This window comes from Lampetra fluviatilis, chromosome 34 (genome assembly GCF_964198595.1).
Source record: "Lampetra fluviatilis chromosome 34, kcLamFluv1.1, whole genome shotgun sequence".
Taxonomy (NCBI): domain Eukaryota; kingdom Metazoa; phylum Chordata; class Hyperoartia; order Petromyzontiformes; family Petromyzontidae; genus Lampetra; species Lampetra fluviatilis.
Window position 1 is genome coordinate 10,085,658 of NC_136308.1, and position 20,143 is coordinate 10,105,800.

General features: G+C 48.9%; 1 protein-coding gene across 1 annotated transcript; it reads left to right on the top strand.

Annotated features, from left to right (window-relative positions):
- The first annotated feature begins 292 nt into the window (after positions 1-292).
- On the top strand, positions 293-20,040 carry LOC144944443 (tubulin alpha chain, testis-specific-like). The gene is made up of 7 exons (XM_078872590.1): positions 293-512; positions 9,891-10,194; positions 14,827-14,975; positions 16,268-16,420; positions 16,746-17,273; positions 18,394-18,557; positions 19,221-20,040. The coding sequence occupies exons 1-7, from the start codon at positions 510-512 to the stop codon at positions 19,351-19,353; spliced, it is 1,434 nt and encodes a 477-aa protein (XP_078728716.1). The 5' UTR covers positions 293-509; the 3' UTR covers positions 19,354-20,040.
- Positions 20,041-20,143: the final 103 nt, after the last annotated feature.

Consider the following 20,143-nt stretch of genomic DNA (forward strand, 5'->3'; position numbering starts at 1 on the left):
TTCAGATCATCACCACAGATGTTGGCCTTTGCCAGCAATCGAACTCGCACCACTGGGTTCATAGTACGGTGCCACTCCCCGCTATGCTACCACTCCTCATAAGGTGCGGGCCAACAGCACTTGTCCCAGCATCCTGTGTACGCTATACGGGGGATCTTTGCCTCGTGTGCATGGGTGCGTGCGTGTTGGAACATCGGTGCAGATTACGTGTGCGTTCGGCAGGGAGGAGCTTTGGTCAGGGTGAGAGAGAGAGGAGGAGGTCTCGCTGGCTGGTGCCAGGACCCCAGTTGGTGCAGCCCCCAAACACCACCACCTCCTCCAGCTATATAGGCACCCGAGCCGTCCGCATAGCTCACGTTAGTGCCTGAGTGCTGACGGGACCCGTCGCGCGTCCTCTGCTACTCGGCGAAATACACGCACACACGCGCACGCACGCGCACACAGTCAGCCGGTGACAACAGCCACTCCCAAGTTTACTGCCGCCTCTCTCTCCCTGCGTGACAGCCACCATGGTGAGTTGTGCCCGCACCGCCCATCACCCCGTGGGTCTTTCTGCTGCTCTCGACGAGCTGAGACGGTGGACGTGCGCGAGCTTTTCTCGACACCACGCGTGCGTTGCAAGTCGGCTCCGTGTGCAGGTGCCGGGTGGATTATTACAACGTGGCGTTGTCCAATGGAGGAGATTCACCCCCCCCCCCCCGCCAGATGAATGTGGAATTTCCACCACTGGCTCCGGACTATAAATGGGAAATTAGCACTGCTGCAATGCTCATTTCATCAAGAAATTGCTGACTTTTCAACTTGGATTGAGAGATGGCGACGGCTTAGGGCAGTATTCATCCAGCAGTGGATTGATCATGGCCAATGTTACGGTGTTGTAATATGTTCGTGCACTATTTTGTTAAACGAGTGTCCCGTGGTCGATGTTTTTCCCCCCTACAAACTTGCCACGTACACATTAACAGACTGAACCTGCGGAGCAAATGAATGTTTGTAAATGATCATCTGTAACGCATTTTTTATTCCCAGCATCTGGCAAGCCTCGTGCGTTATTACTAGCTCCGTAAACTATCACGCGACATCGCAAGCGCGCGTTATGTCGTAACACTGCGCACATTCAACACTCGGGCGGCAAAGGGACCCAAGTTGGTGGAAACTTTTCGGCTGGTGGCTCGGTGACCGATGGGAGTGGACGTTCCAATTTTTCTCTCTCTCTCGCCCTCCCACCCCCGTGGCTTTAATTGCAAACTGCTTCGTCACCGCCGAAGTTTTAACCCTTCCCTAGCCACCGGGGCAGCAGTGTTGCCGTGCCTGCTCTAGACTTCACGTGCAAGTTGACCGATCCCCCGCCCCCCATCACCACCCCCCGGGACCCGATCTATATTTGGCTGGGCGAGCACGCCCTTATCAGGACGGCATACGTGGGGGTGCGCGGACCACGCGTCCTTGCCCCCCCCCCCCAAGCCCCACACGCATGCCCCCCTCGTGCGTATATATAGGTGACTGGCTGCCTGGCAGCGGGCGTACCAATTTGTGGCCCGAATTTAGCAAGTTACCGTAAGATGATTCGTTTGGAGCAGTGGTTCTTAACCTTTACTACAGCCTTGCACCCCTCGATCGTTAGAAAATGTATAATTTTAATACATCCGTAGGTTTGATGAAACAAAGTTGTACTTCACGTGCCCGTGCCTAATTTGTGTTTGCGATGATTTACCTTCGAAAAAAAAAATCTGCCCACGTCCCGCACCCCCAGCGGGGTACGAGATGCACCCCCCATGTTAAGGAACCACTGCTTTAGACACGCTGTTAAATCATGTGGCCGTTTCCTGCGAATGTTTGACTTGGGTGAAGATGGGACGTTCGTTCCGAAGAGTGGTTTTTCAGGTTTGTGGCCCCGTGTCATCGGGCGTGTCACCTCGGCGCGCGCCGCCGCCGACGGCCCCTTCGCGTGCAAAACTTCTGAAGCTGTCCCCGCAGCAGTAGCGCGTCGCGCAAGCTTGAGAAGACATTTCTCGCGGACACGCGGTGCCCCCCCCCCCCCCGTGAAATCCACGACAAGGAGCTGTGTCCGCTTGCTCGTTCAAAGAGGGGACATTCCGGTTTGTTTCTGAAGGCTGTTTTTTGAACGCGTTCTGTGGTGGAGTGGTGGTGCAACGGTTAGCGCCATGCACTGTGACCTGGGTGATTTTGAGCTCGATTTCCTTTTTAAATATAATCTCCCCCCCCCCAATTATTCATACATTTTGCAGTAACAGATAGCAAGTCTTTTGTTTTGATATTGCCCTATGTCCAGTTCACCGTCCAATACGATGTTGTTTAAGGCCGCTTTATACATTTAAATTATTATTATTTAATTGTATAAAAGCGGTCACACCCACTTGTTTTTCGTCACCACCACAATCATCATCATCAATCAGCGATGGTCAGACCACCGCCGGATGAAGGTGACTCCCAAGCAGCCGATTAAAACATTTTGCTTATATAACCGGGCCCAACACGGCCCCACCTTCAGTGGATGTTTGATGAGTCGCGTCTGCCCTCTGTTTGGCGACGTTGATGCGTAGCTGGTGTCCCGCCCAGACCCCTGCGAGCGCTCCCCGTGCGTTGCGTTCGTTGGAGTTTCCCCGACGTTCTGAAGTGTGTCCTTGAGGATCGAGTCGGGTTTCCTTTTTCAATCGCCCTTTAGCTTGTCACATTGAATAATAATACCAAAAAATCGTTGAGTATGGATTAAAAAAGAAATGTATTTCATTACTATAACTTAGGTTGTATATTTCGATGTAAAGCTTTCGTGACTGCAGGGATTAATCTTCTTGGTTCTTTCGGTAGAGTCACGTAGAAGGGAAATAATAAAATAATACAAATAAAACATAATAAAATAATTCTCACAGTGAGAATTATTTTGAGAATTATTTTTCTCACAGTGAGAATTATTGTATTATGTTTTATTTTTTATTATTTTATTATTTCCCTTCTACGTGACTTTACCGAAAGAACCAAGAAGATTAGGTTGTATAATTAACTCCTCCGGGGTTAACTTATTCAAAACGTCATATATCCGCATACAAATACTAATTTCAGCCCTTTGTCAATAATTGATGAGGCCTCCGCACGCCATATCAGATATGGGTGTTGTTGTTTGACCATACTTCGCCACTTTGGTCAGTGCGGGTTGGCGAAGGCGGGACATGGGACCGGTTCACACATCACTCGCCACTGATGTTAGCCGTGACTTTACCGAAAAAACAAAGAGTATGAATCCTTGCAGACACGAAAACTTCAAATCTAGAATCGGGTCGCCAGGTTCATGGCGTAGTACGCTAACCCGCTGCCCCACCTCCTTCATCCCACGTAAACATTTGTGGCCTATATATTTTTTTGTCTTTATAAAACATATACATACCACATAGACCTGTGTGGTTTTTGTATGTCTACTTGTGCACAACCTCCATTTTAACCCCCCTTTAATATGGTGGTATAGGCAATACATCATTTATAACCTCGGGGATACTTCAAACGAGAGCTGGGACGATTCGTCCATTTTCAGTCAAAGAATCTAATAAAACAATAATCAGCTTTTGTGTTCTGTGGTAGATTATTCGACCCTTTTGAAACTAAACTAAACTAAAAAAAAATTACCAGGTAAGGCCTGCTGAATTATACATTGTAGCTTGTTTTCAGAAGCGACCTGGCCATAATATGATAGTTCGGCAAATAATCTCAACACGTTTATAAACGTGGAAGGGGGGGGGGAAGACGGAGGACCCGGACAAAAATCCACGCGACCACGGGGAGAGAGAGTTTATGCAGACTCCAAATATACAGCAACAGGCGTCAGGGTCGGGGAGCAACCCCATTACCACATCCTGCCTCGAGAAAGCGGGAACCCGCCCCATACAAGACACGCTCGGTGTGGCTTAGCTGCCCATGCCTTTAACATCAGCAAGCTCCACCCTCCCATCACCTCCCGTCCAGCGGCGCACGTGGGAACAGACTTGAGACTTGTTACTTTAACACGTAGGCTTTCGCGACCAATATCCATAATAGAGGTTTTTTATGGGTTAGGGGCCGTCTATAAATGACTTCACGCGATTTTGGACGATTTTTGACCCCCCCCCCCCCCCTTCGTCACAGCGTCACAAAAAGTCAGACCCCCCCTCAAATATGACGTCATAAAGCTCTGCCCCCCCCCCCCCAAAATATAACATGCTTCAAATCGCTTTAAACTATTGTCATTGTAGTGCGTATTTAATGTGGCGCTGCACTCTGATGTTGTAGGAGAAAACATGTATTAAAAAGTCTATTTAATTAAGTAGAACGTGTTGTCTATATTTATTTAAAGTTGCGCATTTTGATGTGACGTCACATTTCTCAACCCCCCCCCCCCATCGTCACAAATGTCTGACCCCCCCCCCTAGGTACGTGACGTCATTTATGGACGGCCCCTGAGATCGCGTGACCCAAAATACCTGTACTGTATTATGGTTGACACTTGTTGTCCGATTAGCCGAACCATCAAACTGATAATCGGTTGAGCAATCCATCGTTTCTGTACATCATCGGATTACAGTCCAGCTACGATTCAGACGATTCATAGAACGTTTCATATATACGCAGGAGAGCTTGGTAACTGAACTCAGACACGAATATTACAGGGTAACACTCATGCACGACACATATAGGTCACACACTTGTTGTACTCTATAATATGTACATCAATTTTGATTTAAAGCGTTCGTGACTGCAGGGATTCATATTCTTGGTTCTTTCGGTAAAGTCACGTAGAAGGGAAACGATAAAATAAAAAATATATAAAACAATAAAACTCTTACGTTTCGATTGCAACACAAGCAATCATCATCAGGTGTGGTTTTCACACCTGATGACGATTGCTTGTGTTTATATTTTTATTATTTTATTGTTTCCCTTCTACGTGACTTTACCGAAAGAACCAAGAATATGTACAGCAATGTCAAGTATTCAACAGGAAACAAACTCATCTTCAGCAGACGGTAACAACTCGCCTCGGGCACACTTCAAATTGTATTGCATACGAACATCTATAAAACAAACAATAACTTACATTTATAATGCTGCCATAATTGAACAAACTCATCTATTCCCATAATGACCTCTATGAACTCGATGTCGTGTAAAAAAGGGCCATTGCCCGAAACGTCACTAACTATAATTCCTCCTAAGGCCACACCCCGTTATTGACGTACACATTCAGTTAATGTGTTATTCTCTTTGTCATTTATGATTCCATAATGTTATTCCCATATTGTTATTTATTTCATATGATTCCATATTTATTATGCCATATTTTATTCCCATATTATGTATTATTCAATATTGTTATTCCTATATTGTTATTTATTATTCATTTATTTTATTATTCTCTTTTTTATTCCCATATTGTTATTTATTAATCCATATTATTACAATATTGTTATTTGATATTCCCATATTGTCATTATTATTCCCATATTCCCATATTATTTGTTATTCCCATATTGACCTCACAATTGATCGACGGAACTCCTCTCATCCACGGTACTGTGGGTGACCAATCACGCATATCGTATTATCCGCCAATTTACACCGCCGATCCGAGGAACGCGCGGTCTGTATTCACAAATTTACACCACCGATCCGAAGTTAGAAATTTTACGGACACTTGGAATAGGGGTGCGGGAAAAAGGAAGCTTTGGTGGAACCAACTAATAATATGGTGGCGGATAATCGAAGCCCAACTGTAGTGATGATTCACGTGTCGCGATTTGTCATAAAAGGTTGAACAGTAGCGCCTCTAGTGGCTGCACATGAAGGCGTGATAACACGACATTTATACTGGTAGGAGCCTCCTGGTTACACCAGCCCACAGGGGATTAGTGTGTCCGTCGTGCAGGGAGGGGCTGGGTGGGGAGGGAGGGGCTGGGTGGGGAGGGGATGGTGGGGAGGGGCTGGGTAGGGAGGGTGGGGCTGGGTGGGGGGTGGGAGGGGTGGGGCTGGGTGGGGAGGGGCTGGTCACCCCGTGGTGCCCTTATAAAACTCAACGTTTAACCTACTCACGCCGGCTTGTGCCCGCCCTCACAGTCGGGCATATTTGCGGAATACACCACGCCACCGTTGACCCTGGCCATTGACCGAGCAACCCAATGTTCCTACCAGCTCCCTCCGCAGGAATGTGTTATCCATCGCTTTTTCAATCCACTGCTTGCTGGATGAGGCCTCTCCATGCCCCGTCGGTCATAGAGGGAGTGGCGGGATTTGACCATACTTCACCACGCTGGTTAGTGCGAGTTGGTAACCCCTCCCCCATGACCTGCCTGCAACGCCGCGTTCCGCTCGCCTTCATCCAGCCAGTGGATGGACGGATAGCCGCAAGTTGAATAGGCGGTCTTTCCAAACCAAGCAGGAATATATATGTCGTGACTGACTCAGAGACACTAGGAGTAGGAGGCACTCTATTTATTAACAGCCTTCACAGCTCACAAGAGGTAACTACAACTCTCAGTCAGGACAGCTGGCAGACTGCCTGACTGACGATGCCGAGAAGGTGAAGACGTAGACGAAGACTCCAGCAGCACGACGGGATCCCACTCCAGGCAACAGCACCGAGTCCTCGCTCGGGGTCCCCTTTTATCCTCCCAGCGTGGCCTCGCTCCGCCCCGGCCACACCCCCCTTTCTAGAACCTACTCGCGGTTTCCCGGGCTCGCCTCACGTGCCCCCTCTGTAACCTTTCCCCTACATCCCTCTCTCTGACTTATCACGTGACTTGCTGACAGACAGGGCTGCTGCAACTGCAGATCCCCTTCTCTGCCAGCAACCAGCGCTATGCTACGTAGTGACCCATTCCATGTCACTACATCAGTATAAAAGACCCCCCCCCGGGTTGTGAAGTTCTTCTCTCGTTGAAGCAGTGCCGGATTATCCTAGTAGCAAAAGTAGCTACATATGCTACGGGCCCCGTACTTTCAAGGGCCCCACGCTAAATGCTTTCAAGCTATCAATTCCGGTTCAGTGATTCTGCACTTGCTCTATTACAATAGTACTATGTTGCCTTCAACTTTTATGAACGACTGGGTGTTTAAGGTTAGCGATTTGTCGTATTATCTGGCTATATAGCAAATGCAAAAAATTTGATAACTTTACGATGCAAGTAAAAATGTCATGTTTTTATTACGTATGTGTTTTTATGGCCCCTTTTATCATATGCTACAGGCCCCGCACTAGCTTCATCCAGCTCTGCGTTGAAGGGAAGAGGCGGGGGTAGCTGAAGCTTCTGGGTTCACGGCGACGTGTGGGACACAAATAGGCTTCTGGCGATGCACGTGGCCCTCTCTCTTTGCCACACGCACCTGCTCGCGCCGCTCAACCCCGTCACTGCCACATTGGTGGCAGCAACGACGGTGGCAGCAGCGGCGGTGGCAGCTATAGCATTGCCTGTCTTAGGTGTGTGTACGTGTGTATCTAGATTTATCAAATTAAGATTTGAAAACTCATATCTTTAGAACTGCTTCTAGATTTTTCAAATCTATATTTGAAAACTCGTTTCTTTAGAACTGCTTCTTGTGGTTAGTTTGTTGTCCTGCCCCCCGCAACTCCGATTCGCACGTATTCTGGAACTTCTTTTGCACCGTATGTAGCCAACCGTGCTCATCGAAGGTGCATGGGAAGGAACAACAAGGTGCTGTAGCCCAGGCTCTCAGACAAATTCGTCGTTGATAAAACTCGACCAAGAAACCTGCTTAAATTGAGACAAAACAATAATCGGTTAATATTCATTGATTAGACCTGTAATTTTTAAAGATATTTCCTAAATTTATTTCAAAAGAGAATTCATGCATGCATTAATGTTAATCCACATTTATTAATGTAAATGAAATAACCCGATGTGAGTTGTCAAAATACATATACTAACCTTGTGTGTCCTGAATTTTTGGGCCACCCTGTATCTATACAGGAGCTTTATAATGGTTTAAATGCAATAAGTACTGCACCCGATAGGGTGATAGAGCTTCCAATTTGGTAACTCAGCCATACAGCGTCACTAGGTGCGTACCAGGGTATCTCGTATTACTTATTCCACTCAGGATGGTTCTGCCAACAAGTGCTCACAGTAGGGGGAGATGCCATGCTAATTCCAATTGAGTAACTTGCGGGTAACTGCTTTTTTAACTTTAGCCAATGACGTCGGCGCACATTGGCCTACATCCTGTGAAGGACATCACGGGATATTTAACGTCCACGGAAACAGTCGGCGTATATGGTTTTGATATTTAATACATTCGCAGTATTATTCAGGGCGGCCGCTGGAGCCAAACCGTGAACCTCCGTGCCAAGCGGCGAGCGGGATAAACTTGATTCTCCCGTGTAACAACGAGAGGGTCCACACCGCTCTGAGAGAGTTGTATTATGTATGAGCTCCACATGGATGCTTCGTGTCATGATTACACGACGCCGACATCATGACCGGGATGAAAGAACGCTGACATCGACCGATCGTGCCCTACCCAACGTACCGCGCTCCAAGCCTCGAACCTGGGGTGATGGCCACCGTGGCTCTGCATTTCCCTGCCCTTGGAGGTTAGGAATTCGCAGTCATTGGATGTATGTTTAACTTCTTTCGCACCGTACGTAGTAGCCAACCGTGCTAATCGGAGGTGCGGGGGAAGGGCAACAAACTAAACACACACAAAACAGTTCTGAAGAGATGAGTTTTCAATCTAGATTGAAAAGTGCATAGCTCCAGTGGCTTCCTAATATCGGAAGGAGAATAAAGTTCCGGCTGAAGACCCCACCACCTATTTAGAACTGGCCTCTTTCTCCTGTTCGATATGTTGTCTCTTTCATCATTCTCTCCCCAGTTGCTTCTCCTTATTTACCGCCCATCATACACATGGCCCCTCTGAGAGCAATTATTAAATGGTGCCTTAAAACAATCAAAATTATTGCTCAAATTGGGGGGAAAGGCAAGATATGTTCTTTTTAAATACATCATAAACCATATGTAGATTGTATATGTGTGTGTGTTTCTATTGGCTCGGTGGAACAGCGGTAAGAGCCAGGCAGGAATGCTCGCTCGCTCGCTCACCCTCTCGCTCGCCCTGCCACGTGCTGCCCCAGCCAGCCACCTCTACTGGCCGACCGTGGCTTTACACCAGGGGTGGGGAACGTCTGGCCCGCGGGCCGTACGAGGACCGCGAAATCATTTGGTGTGGCCCTGCCAAGGCAACCGCAGGCGGGACTCGAAATTCAATAAATCTAGGAGCAAACCTGGAAAAGCAGTTGCGAGTAGCAACATCATCAATACCAGCTAACATCACACGACTCGCCAAAGAGAAGCAGTTCCAGCCATCACATTAGGGGTAAGTTAATTAAATGTTTGACCAAATATAACAGGCTAACTTTTAAGTTGATAATTTTGTATGGCCCGCGAATGACCCTGTGCAGCACTGCGAGTCGGATGAGAGGAGTTCCGTCGATCAATTGTGAGGTCAATATGGGAATAACAAATAATATGGGAATATGGGAATAATAATGACAATATGGGAATATCAAATAACGACTGCGTGTCTGCGTTCAAGTTGTCGTCCTCCCCCCCCGCACCTCCGATTTGCAAGGTTGGCTACGTACGGTGGTGCGAAAGAAGTTCAACATGCATACAGTGCATACGAGTTTTTTTTTATTTTACCCCGGTGAACACTTAAGAGACTGGGGGGGAGGGTGAGTCTCGTTTAAAAGAGTGACCTGGGTCGCCGACGTGATTCACAGCAACGAATCAAATAAAAATCGAGGAGAAAAACAAAAACAACACAACTGTGTCACACGAGCAATCGAACAAACAAACTAAACAACATTCTGCGTGTGCGCGCGTGTGCAGCGTGAGTGCATCTCGGTACACGTCGGGCAGGCCGGCGTGCAGATCGGCAATGCGTGCTGGGAGCTCTTCTGCCTGGAGCACGGCATCATGCAGGACGGCACCCTGCAAGACAAGCAGTCGCAGAGCGCCTTGGCCGCCGCCGCCACCGTCGCCGCCGGCAGCGGGGGCAGCAGCGGCGGCGGCGGCGGCGCGCCCAGGCCGCACAGCGACCGCAAGGACGCGTTCAGCACCTTCTTCAGCGAGACCGACGCCGCCAAGTACGTGCCCCGCGCCGTCTTCGTCGACCTGGAGCCCACCGTGGTCGGTAAGCTGAACCCGGACGATGCCAAACCCGCAGCCCGCTAACCCGCGGTAACTCGGCGGCGGGAGGTTCGAACCTCGTGGACGCGTGCGTTTTGGGTACGGGCCGAAGGTGAGCACCCGGCCGAAAAAAATAATCTGTTGAGAGGCAATCGTTTCAAAAGTGGGGCTGTGAAGAAGGGCCATTGCAGATGGTGCGTCCTGTTCTCTCTCATAACGAGAAGAGAACAGGCCGGCTAAAAGAAAAAAATCCATTCGGTGACGGTAGATGTTATTCCGCGTTGTGTTCTTGTGCCACGCCGCATCACGCGGCTTGCTTCGATGTGATCGGACGACTTCACGAAGAGGGAACCACGATTGGGTTCGTGTGACGGCGACGCTTTGTTCAAAAGTGCTCTTTCCTGGGTAGCTTTCGCATCTCTGCAAGCGGCGACCAAGAGGCATCGTGTCAGCCCACACGCCGCCACAAAACGCCACCCTTCTCAGTCCACCAGTCGCTCGCCAATGCAAAAGCGCGTACCGATGCGCGCTGTTTGTATCGCGACCTATAAAGCCATGATTGTAACTAAGATCTGTACTGTGTACTATTGAACTAGAGTAGAACCCAACTTAACGACGGTATTTGGTTCTACGAAACCGGTCGTTAAGTGATTTAATCGTGAAGCGAGTATAGGAAATACACGTTAAAGGCTTAATGGGCTCCAATGGCATCAAAAGTTACCCCTTTTCACCCAAAAACGTACTTTATAATATTTAAGCAATGGATATTTTGCCGTGTTTCATAATAACAACATTATAATCACTTTAAAAGAAGCACGGTTAACCAATGCATTAATTAATATTTACTGTACCTACAACAGCCCGTCGTTAACAGGGGAATGGTCGGTAAACGAACACATTGAGCCCTATGGAGGCACTACACTACTATACACTACACTATACACTACACTATACACTACACTACTATACACTACACTACTATACACTACACTACTATACAGTACACTACTATACACTACACTACTATACACTACACTACTATACACTACACTACTATACACTACACTATACACTACACTACTATACACTACACTACTATACACTACACTACTATACACTACACTACTATACACTACACATTGAGCTCTATGGAGGCCCGTCGTTAAGCGATTAGTCGTGAACAGGGGTGGTCGTTAAGAGGGGTTCTACTGTATTTTGAACTATGTTTACATAACCAGGCAAGGTACACTGAGCTATGAAGCTCTTTTCGCAAGTGACTTGGCCATCACGAATAACAGTGGCTTATCATCGTGTGGAAATGTATAGCAGCCCAAATACTCTCAAGCATAATACTAATGTGAATGGAGAAACCAGAGGACACGGAGAAAAACCCACACGACCACAGGGAGAACATGAAAACTCCAAATATACAGTTCGAGATCGAACCCACGACCTGCTGTATACCAGGCGAGGTAATTAACGTCTCGCCACCGTGGCGTCCATCTTTACCGTCCCAGGACACCCATGAAATAGCCGATTGGGCCCTTTCTGCTGAAATAAATGGAAAAAATCCCGAAATGTCACCTTTTATCTGTTTCCTTGTGAGGCCACACAGCCTTATCGACGGGCGCGTCAGGTGATTTATTTGCGCTTGTGCACCACTCCCAAACGCAGCAGCGGCATCACCAAATCATGCTTCATTCAGCGAAACGAAATTGGTCAGAAATAATTTTGATACAAGGCGATCCCATTGATAGTCAATCCCCAACCAGGCATTGAACTCCCGATCCTTCCGACTGAACCGTTCGCTATACCACTGGGCCACATGGCCGATTCATGTGCGGCATATCCTTTTAAAGCAACAATCATAACTTACAAAGTTAAAATAACGTTTTGGTGTTAAAGTCTCAACACTATTCACATTTGGATTTTGTGTAAGACTATAAGGGATATGGTGTTGTCTTGTTGTGTTTAGAACTGCTGTTGTTATTGTAGTTGTTTTGCTGCCTTGCCCAAGCTTGCATTTAGTTTTAAAACACCGACAAGAATGGATATACTTTAGCATATTGTATTTACATCGTTTATTTATTTATAGTGACTTTCTTACCTTTCCTACACTTTTCACTCCTATCGGTTTTTGCATTCTTGTTGTAACCTTCTGACCCTACTGAACATCCGTGAAATAGAGCTCCATCAGCTCATTGGATTCCTCCGGTCTAAATAAAGATTCAGATTTTTTTTTCTGACCAATCCTGCGTAACGCAAGAATAACAACAACCATATTGGTCGCACTTTTTTACGCATTAAACCGAAGCCTCCGCACGCATCCAGCCGATCGCAATACGCTCACTACAACAATCTCGTCACGTTCAACCTCCCCTGCGCGTTCGAAGGAACCGTCGCTTTCACGACATTCAATGAGCCGTTAAGAAGGAAGTGAAAGAGAGAGGGGGGGTCGTTACTGGAGATCAGCGGGGGGCATCTATTCGTGGATTGCCCCTGCGTACGAAGCGATGAGATCAGCTCACGAGCAAGGGGTGTCGTTGAGACGGATGGCAGGGAAACTGGACCGTGGGGGAAATAGCGCGACGGGATCGAGACGCCTTCGTCCATAAGTGGATATAGAGTTTAATTTCGATTTAAAGCTTTCGTGACTGCAGGGATTCATCTTCTTGGTTCTTTCGGTAAAGTCACGTAGAAGGGAAATAATAAAATAATAAAAATAAAACATAATAAAATACAATTCTCACGACGTTTCGGCCACAACGCAAGCAGCCGGTGAAGAACAGGTCTGTCGGAAAGACAGCGTCTGAATGAACACCACCAAGCTTGGCAGCGTATATTTAAGCTGGGTTAGAGGAAGGGCGCCTTGACAAAGGAATTTGCATATCAACAGAAGAATTTAGCATATTTATTGTATTTTATTATGTTTTATTATTATTATTATTATTTTTTCCCTTCTACGTGACTTTACCGAAAGAACCAAGAAGATGGATAGAGTTGATGAAAATGAAATGCCCATCAAGAAATCGTTCGTTGTTTACTTACAATGTTGAACTTGATCTATGATACACACCTAGGGTTGCCAATCCTCCCGGATTATCCCCGAAGCATTCACCAGCATTGGCATCGATGTCCTGGTGACTACTGGAAGCAATTCGGGAGATTTTAATCCTCGAATATTTTAATAAAATAAAATAAAATCTTCCACAATAGCTTCAGTCAGAGGGAGCAACCTTATACACACCGGCCATTTAAAACTTTTAGGGGGGAGGGGGGACAACTACCACGCACCTCATAACCTACCTCCTTTTTGAAAGCTCCTCGGCACAGTCAAACGAAGCCCCCCATACTTGTGTTGTGAACGTGATGCTGCGATCCCCCCTCCCCCCACCTCCCCCCCTCCGCCCCCCCTGCGATTGAGACTGGCGGTATCACGCATGAAATCCATCCGCCCTCCAGGCCTCGCGACCTCCTTTCTCTGCCAAGCCCCGTGGATATTTTAGCGTTCGTGCTGCTTGTTTACAGGGACGGCATCAGCCGAGGGCACGCCACGCACGCCGCACGCAGCAGGCAACACCAACCGCACGCAGCTCTCGCCGGCACTTGCCGAAGAGAAACAAACTGCATTGGAACCATGTAAAAATGTCATCGATATCGCAGTCCACGATTTAACCACCGCTGGAGGATATGGCCTCTCCAGGCCGCCGCCGTGCCTCATTGGTCTCGCGATGAAACGTTCCGCCTAGCGCCTGCACACGAGTCGATTTCATCGCTCCATCTCCGTGGTGGAGATCCTCCTGGGTTGTTATACTTTGTTAGGTATCGCCCACCGGCCACCATCCCTTCTAGCTATGACGTGCTCTCCCAAATCCTGCTCACCTGTCTTCACAGTCAAGGTTACATCTCTAATCGGTGTTTGCTCCCTGATCCTGTGGTCCTAATCTCGTCTGTGGAATGCAAAGCGTGCACCTATCCATGCTAATTTGCACACGTAGTCAGTTTCTTTAATTCTATTATTCGTTGTCCACGTTTCTGATCCGTACGTCACAGCAGGTGACATACACCTGATATACACCTGCTGTTGAGTGGAGGAGGGTTTACGACACATTTTATTTAAACGACCACACCCAGGGGTCGGCAACCAAAATCACAAGAAGAGCCATTTTTTCGAATTCGGTGGAAAAAGACCCTCAACATTTCAAGAGCCACAATTGCACGTGCACAGCGTCACGAAGCAGCAGTCCTTAAAGAGCCACATGCAGCTCCGGAACCGCAGGTTGCCGACCCCTGACCTAACCCAAAATAAACCAATTATGCATAGTGATATACACCGACTGGACAATTCTTTCGAATAATATTCATACATTAACCCTTAACCCTTCATGCCCCCCCCAAATTCCCTCCTAAGTTTCTACCACGTTCTCCACATGGATCCCAGGCCGATCGGTGCTCAGGGCTGCAGGGCTTCCCAGTGGGGGGCGAAAGACAATTACCCCCCCCCCCCCACCGCTGCCCCCCCCCAGCCTGCCAATTTTGGAGGAAGAGGGCGACAGTCTGCTCCCCCCGCAACGCCAACACGCGCGAGCCCCATTCGCAACGCGCCTTGACCCCTCGTGTGCGAGCCCTCTTTCAGACGAGATACGCACGGGCCCGTACCGCCAGCTCTTCCACCCCGAGCAGCTCATCACGGGCAAGGAGGACGCGGCTAACAACTATGCGCGCGGCCACTACACCATCGGCAAGGAGATTGTCGACCTGGTGCTCGACCGCATCCGCAAGCTGGTACGGGGCGAAGGGGCGGACCGGTGGTGATGGTGGTGGGGAGCGGTGGTGTAGCGGTTAGCGCTACGCTGCGCTACGAATCCCGGCGAGCCGAGTTTGATTCCCGCTCATGGCCAATTCCAGTGACGATTATTTGAACCGGTTCCTGGGGCCTCCCCTAGGTCGACTCAGCCTCAAATGAGTACTTGGTGCGGTGTGTAAACATCGCCACTGGGGAGACAAAGGCAGCCGGGCGTGGTGCTGGCCACCCACCCCCTCGTGTGCCGTGCCGGCCTTCATAGGTGCTCGCTAACAGCACTTGCTCCTACAGTCTGTTAAGGCTATACGGGGGATATTTGTCTTTGGTGGCCGGGTGGGGAGGAGTGGGGCAAGCGCTGTCAGTTTTTAATGATTTTCCACCGACGTTGAAAATGGTTACTGCAACCGCTGCGCTGCCCAGAGAGGTCCCATGGAGGCCCCGGGGCTGGAGGCCCTAGACATAATTCCACGTGGGCCCCCCTTGATTCATGAGTAACATAAAATCAGAAATGTTGTGGAGTGGAAGATGGCAGCCTCCACGCGGCCCACTCTGGTTAAGTGAGAAATCAACGCGGCGACCGAACGTCGAGCATCCCCCAGTTTCCAGACAAACAACACAAGCAGCGCCAACGGCCCTGTTCAGGGCCAATCAACGCACCAGATGGGCCCTGAGTCAAGAATCCTCCACAAATGTTATGGGGTTTTTTTGGGGCAAATTGCACCTTCTGCACTCCCTGCTTCACCCTCTCTGGGCAGCCCTGGCAATAGCTCTGTCCGTCCGTCCAACTGCCTGAAACGCTGCACATAATTAGGAACCACTGTGCATCATGAGGAACCACGAATTATGGGGAGATACATGCATTCCTCTACGTGAATAGGGTCAGGCATAGGCAGAGGAGGAGAGGAAGCTCCTGAACCTGGACTTGAAGAAGAGAAGGAGTCGGCAACTTTATTGACACTCGTTTCTGTTGCGTCTTATTTTCCGTGTTAGAATCGGAAAAATATGGAAATCAATTGTCCACGCTCCATATCCGTTTGTCAACACTGCTCCACGTCCGAAAATTCACGTTTCTTCACTACACGCCCAATCCCTGGGTTTGATCTTCCACGAAGCTCATAGTCCTGGTGGGGGAGGAAATTTCAGATTAATGGGGGGAACATATATTCCTCGTCACTGACTTGGATCGTTGCTACTGCTGCCTGTGTTTCCAATCGCTGTCCTTAACCCCATGTCCACCCCATGTCCCCACCTAATGTTCCCACACGGACCGCAGGCCGATCAGTGCTCGGGGCTGCAGGGATTCCTGATCTTCCACAGCTTCGGGGGCGGCACGGGCTCGGGCTTCACGTCGCTGCTCATGGAGCGCCTCTCGGTCGACTACGGAAAGAAGTCCAAGCTGGAGTTCTCCATCTACCCTGCGCCACAGGTGAGTTGGCGTCGGCGCTCCGGATTTAAACTAAACTAAAAAAACTAAACAATTTTTTTATTTTACCAGGTAAGGGCCCACTGAGTTGTATAGCTCTTTTTCAGACGCGACCTGCCCATGAATGACCGCTCAACAAAATTACTTATCATGTTGAAATTTATGGCAGCAAAATAATGTAAATAATATAAATGCATGTTTCTATCGCATTACTGACCTGCCCCAACTCCAATCGACTTGACCTGACCTGACCCGACCGATACCAACCTATACCCATTCTGACCCGTTTCTCCATCCTTCCGCGGCCCTCGTGTCGCGTACGGCACAGGTGTCCACCGCCGTGGTGGAGCCTTACAACTCCATCCTCACCACCCACACCACCCTGGAGCACACCGACTGTGCATTCATGGTCGACAACGAGGCCATCTTCGACATCTGCCGCCGCAACCTGGACATCGAGCGCCCCACCTACACCAACCTCAACCGCCTCATCGGCCAGATTGTGTCGTCCATCACGGCCTCGCTCCGCTTCGACGGCGCCCTCAACGTCGACCTCACCGAGTTCCAGACCAATCTGGTGCCCTACCCGCGCATCCACTTTCCGCTGGTCACCTACGCGCCCATCATCTCGACCGAGAAGGCCTACCACGAGCAGCTGTCCGTGGCTGAGATCACGACGGCCTGCTTCGAGCCGGCCAACCAGATGGTGAAGTGCGACCCACGGCACGGCAAGTACATGGCCTGCTGCATGCTGTACCGCGGCGACGTCGTGCCCAAGGACGTCAACAACGCCATCGCCGCAATCAAGACCAAGCGCAGCATCCAGTTCGTCGACTGGTGCCCCACGGGCTTCAAGGTGAGGATGCCCAGCGTGAGATTTTGCAAAACGAAATTCGCCATGGAAATATTTCGTCGACGAAGCATTTTTATTTTTGAGTCAGCGATGGCTACAAGTGGACTTATAAGCGTGACAACTGACTACCACTACTACTCACCACCGTCATCACCATCACCAGAGAACAAAGACCAGCTGACCATGACGAGACAAAACTAACGGAGTCTGAGTGAAGACACAGGCCGAGATGATGTAATAGTATTACTAGAGACTGCAGTGCACTGAGGAAAACCGAACAGGTAATTAGCTATGTGTATATAACAGGATTTACTGAGTTTAATAATTGGCTGACCTGATAATGATCGAAGGAGAAACACTGCTACACAGACACCAATATTTAGCAAACGAACGTGTCTAACGACTAAATAATTAACTGATTTACTCGACTAGACTAAGATAATGACGACATGAAATCCACAGAGACTCGACTAATATTTCCCAAAGTCTCATCGACTAGACCAGGCCGAACACTCAAGTAAAAACTGCTAACTGCATGAGCACCGGGTAAAGCCAATATCGCCAACGTCACGATCTTGTCGCAAGATCTCGAGGCGTTTTGTGTTTCCATAGCGAAGAAAGTTTCTCAGACCGACAAGTATAGAGACTCCAGCACTCCTGCCAGTCCAACCTCCATGATGCTGTTACAAATAGTTCTCCCGTGTATTTTTGGGTTGTGGTTTTAGATTGCTGTCCTTTCGCCGCACCACCGATGAGTACGGTTGGCTACGTACGGTGCGAAAGAAGTTCAATATATATACATTCATACGTACCGCTTATGTGTTGTTTGGAACGATTTCCGACGTTTCGCTCCTACGTGCTGGGAGCTCCTTCAGGAACTGAGAGCTACTACGGAACTCAGTTTCTTAAAAAAAACTTCCAGGTCCTGGCACAACATGTCAGACATGACGCTGGACAATACGCGGTACAACCCACAATGCAACTGCGAGAACGTACGCGGTAGCAGTTTGATGATGGTACCTTTCATGATGACACCTTCCAACGCGCCCTTTCTTGTACCTCTCACCACAACTCATCCGGTGGCCCTCACCGCCACTCCCCCTGGTGTCTCTCACCACCCCAGGTGGGCATCAATTACCAGCCCCCCACGGTGGTGCCGAGTGGCGACTTGGCGCGGGTGCAGCGCGCCGTCTGCATGCTCAGCAACACCACGGCCATCGCTGAGGCCTGGGCTCGCCTGGACCACAAGTTCGACCTCATGTACGCCAAGCGCGCCTTCGTGCACTGGTAAGTTTTCAGCAGCAACGTTGATCATGGTTGCCACGGTGGCGAGATGTTAACTTCCTCGTCTGGTGTACAGAATGTCGTGGGTTTGATGCCGACCCTGACGCCTGCTGTATATTTGGAGTTTGCATCTCTCTCTCCTCGTGGTCGCGTGGATTTTTCTCCAGGTCCTCTGGTTTCCCCCCTCCACATTTAGAATAAACATGCATCTCGAGTATTTTGCTGCCATATATTTCCACATGATAAGCCACTTCGTTGAGCTATCATTTGTGGGCAGCTTCTGAAAACGAGCTATCTAGCTAAGTGAAAATAAGAAGAGTAAGAAAAGAGTTTATGTAATTTTTTTATTTTAAGGAGTGGGTTGCTGAAGTAGTGGTTAGAGCAGTGCTGATAGGGCTGTAGATTATGATGGTGACGATGCTGATGAATAATGAGGATGCTGTTTCTGATGTGGGTGATAAGAACGTTGCCGCTCCAAATGTGATGAATGATGTCGATGATGGTGATTTGGCCCCAAATACCGTTGCCGAATGTGATGATTTCTGCATATGAAGCTACTGCCAATGGTGATAACACTTCTACTCTTTGTTGGTGATTCTGGCGTAATTTATGATGGTTACTATCTTGACGATGATGACGATGTTGATGCCTCGGACTTGCCTACAGGTACGTGGGGGAGGGAATGGAGGAGGGGGAGTTTGCCGAGGCCCGGGAGGACCTGGCCGCCCTGGAGAAGGACTACGAGGAGGTCGGGGTCGACTCCCTGGAGGGCGACTGCGAGGACGGGGAAGAGTACTGACCCATTGACCCAATGGCCCGGTGACCTGGCTTTCCCTTGCCAGTGCCATGGGCCTTCGTGGCTGCTGCCTTAGAGCTATCGTCAGACGCGAACACAACTCAAACGCCACAGGGGCTGCGCTCGTAAAAATGAATTCCCTAGCTCGCTTATTCATTCATTCATAACAAGGTAAAGGTGCAGCCCTGCAATTTCTTGCTCGCACAACTGCTGGCAGAAGGGCCTCGGCTAGAGGGAGCGCTAGAAATACTCTCTCGAGGGTATTGGCACGCCAAATCCATCTCACCTTTTGTATGCAAACTTAAAAGCATTATAAGAATACCAGGTACAATAATACTGGATAGTATTATTATGCATAAGCATATATTGTACTCTAGCGATAGTGCCGTACACTGACAATCCCTCCTCCAAGTCCAGCCTAGAAGCGTTCTGGAGAATATCGAGTGAGACATGAAGCCCCTGTGTCGTGGAAAAGCGTGGTGTCTAGGTAATGGATTAGTGAGGTGGCGGGGGGGGCAGCGTTTTCAAATTTTTCTTTCAGAACCCCAACATTTTCCTATCCTCAGCAACGATAACGATGGAATAGACGTTGAAACGTGGACACCGCGATGCTTGTTTAGGAGCGCAGCTTCCGTGCGATGTTCAGCTTACAACGTAGCGCACTGATGCGACATTCAAATACACAGTCTGTGAACGCCACGCGTGTCCTCTGTTATTTTTGTCGTCGCGAGCGGTGTGTATATGTGTGTGTGTGAGCGGCCATGAGTTCGGTACTGAGTGCGGGTTGAGGTCA

Coding starts and splice junctions, on each gene's coding strand:
- LOC144944443 (XM_078872590.1), top strand. Junction 10,195..14,826: donor CCTGGAGCCCACCGTGGTCG/GTAAGCTGAACC, acceptor GCCCTCTTTCAG/ACGAGATACGCACGGGCCCG. Junction 18,558..19,220: donor AAGCGCGCCTTCGTGCACTG/GTAAGTTTTCAG, acceptor ACTTGCCTACAG/GTACGTGGGGGAGGGAATGG.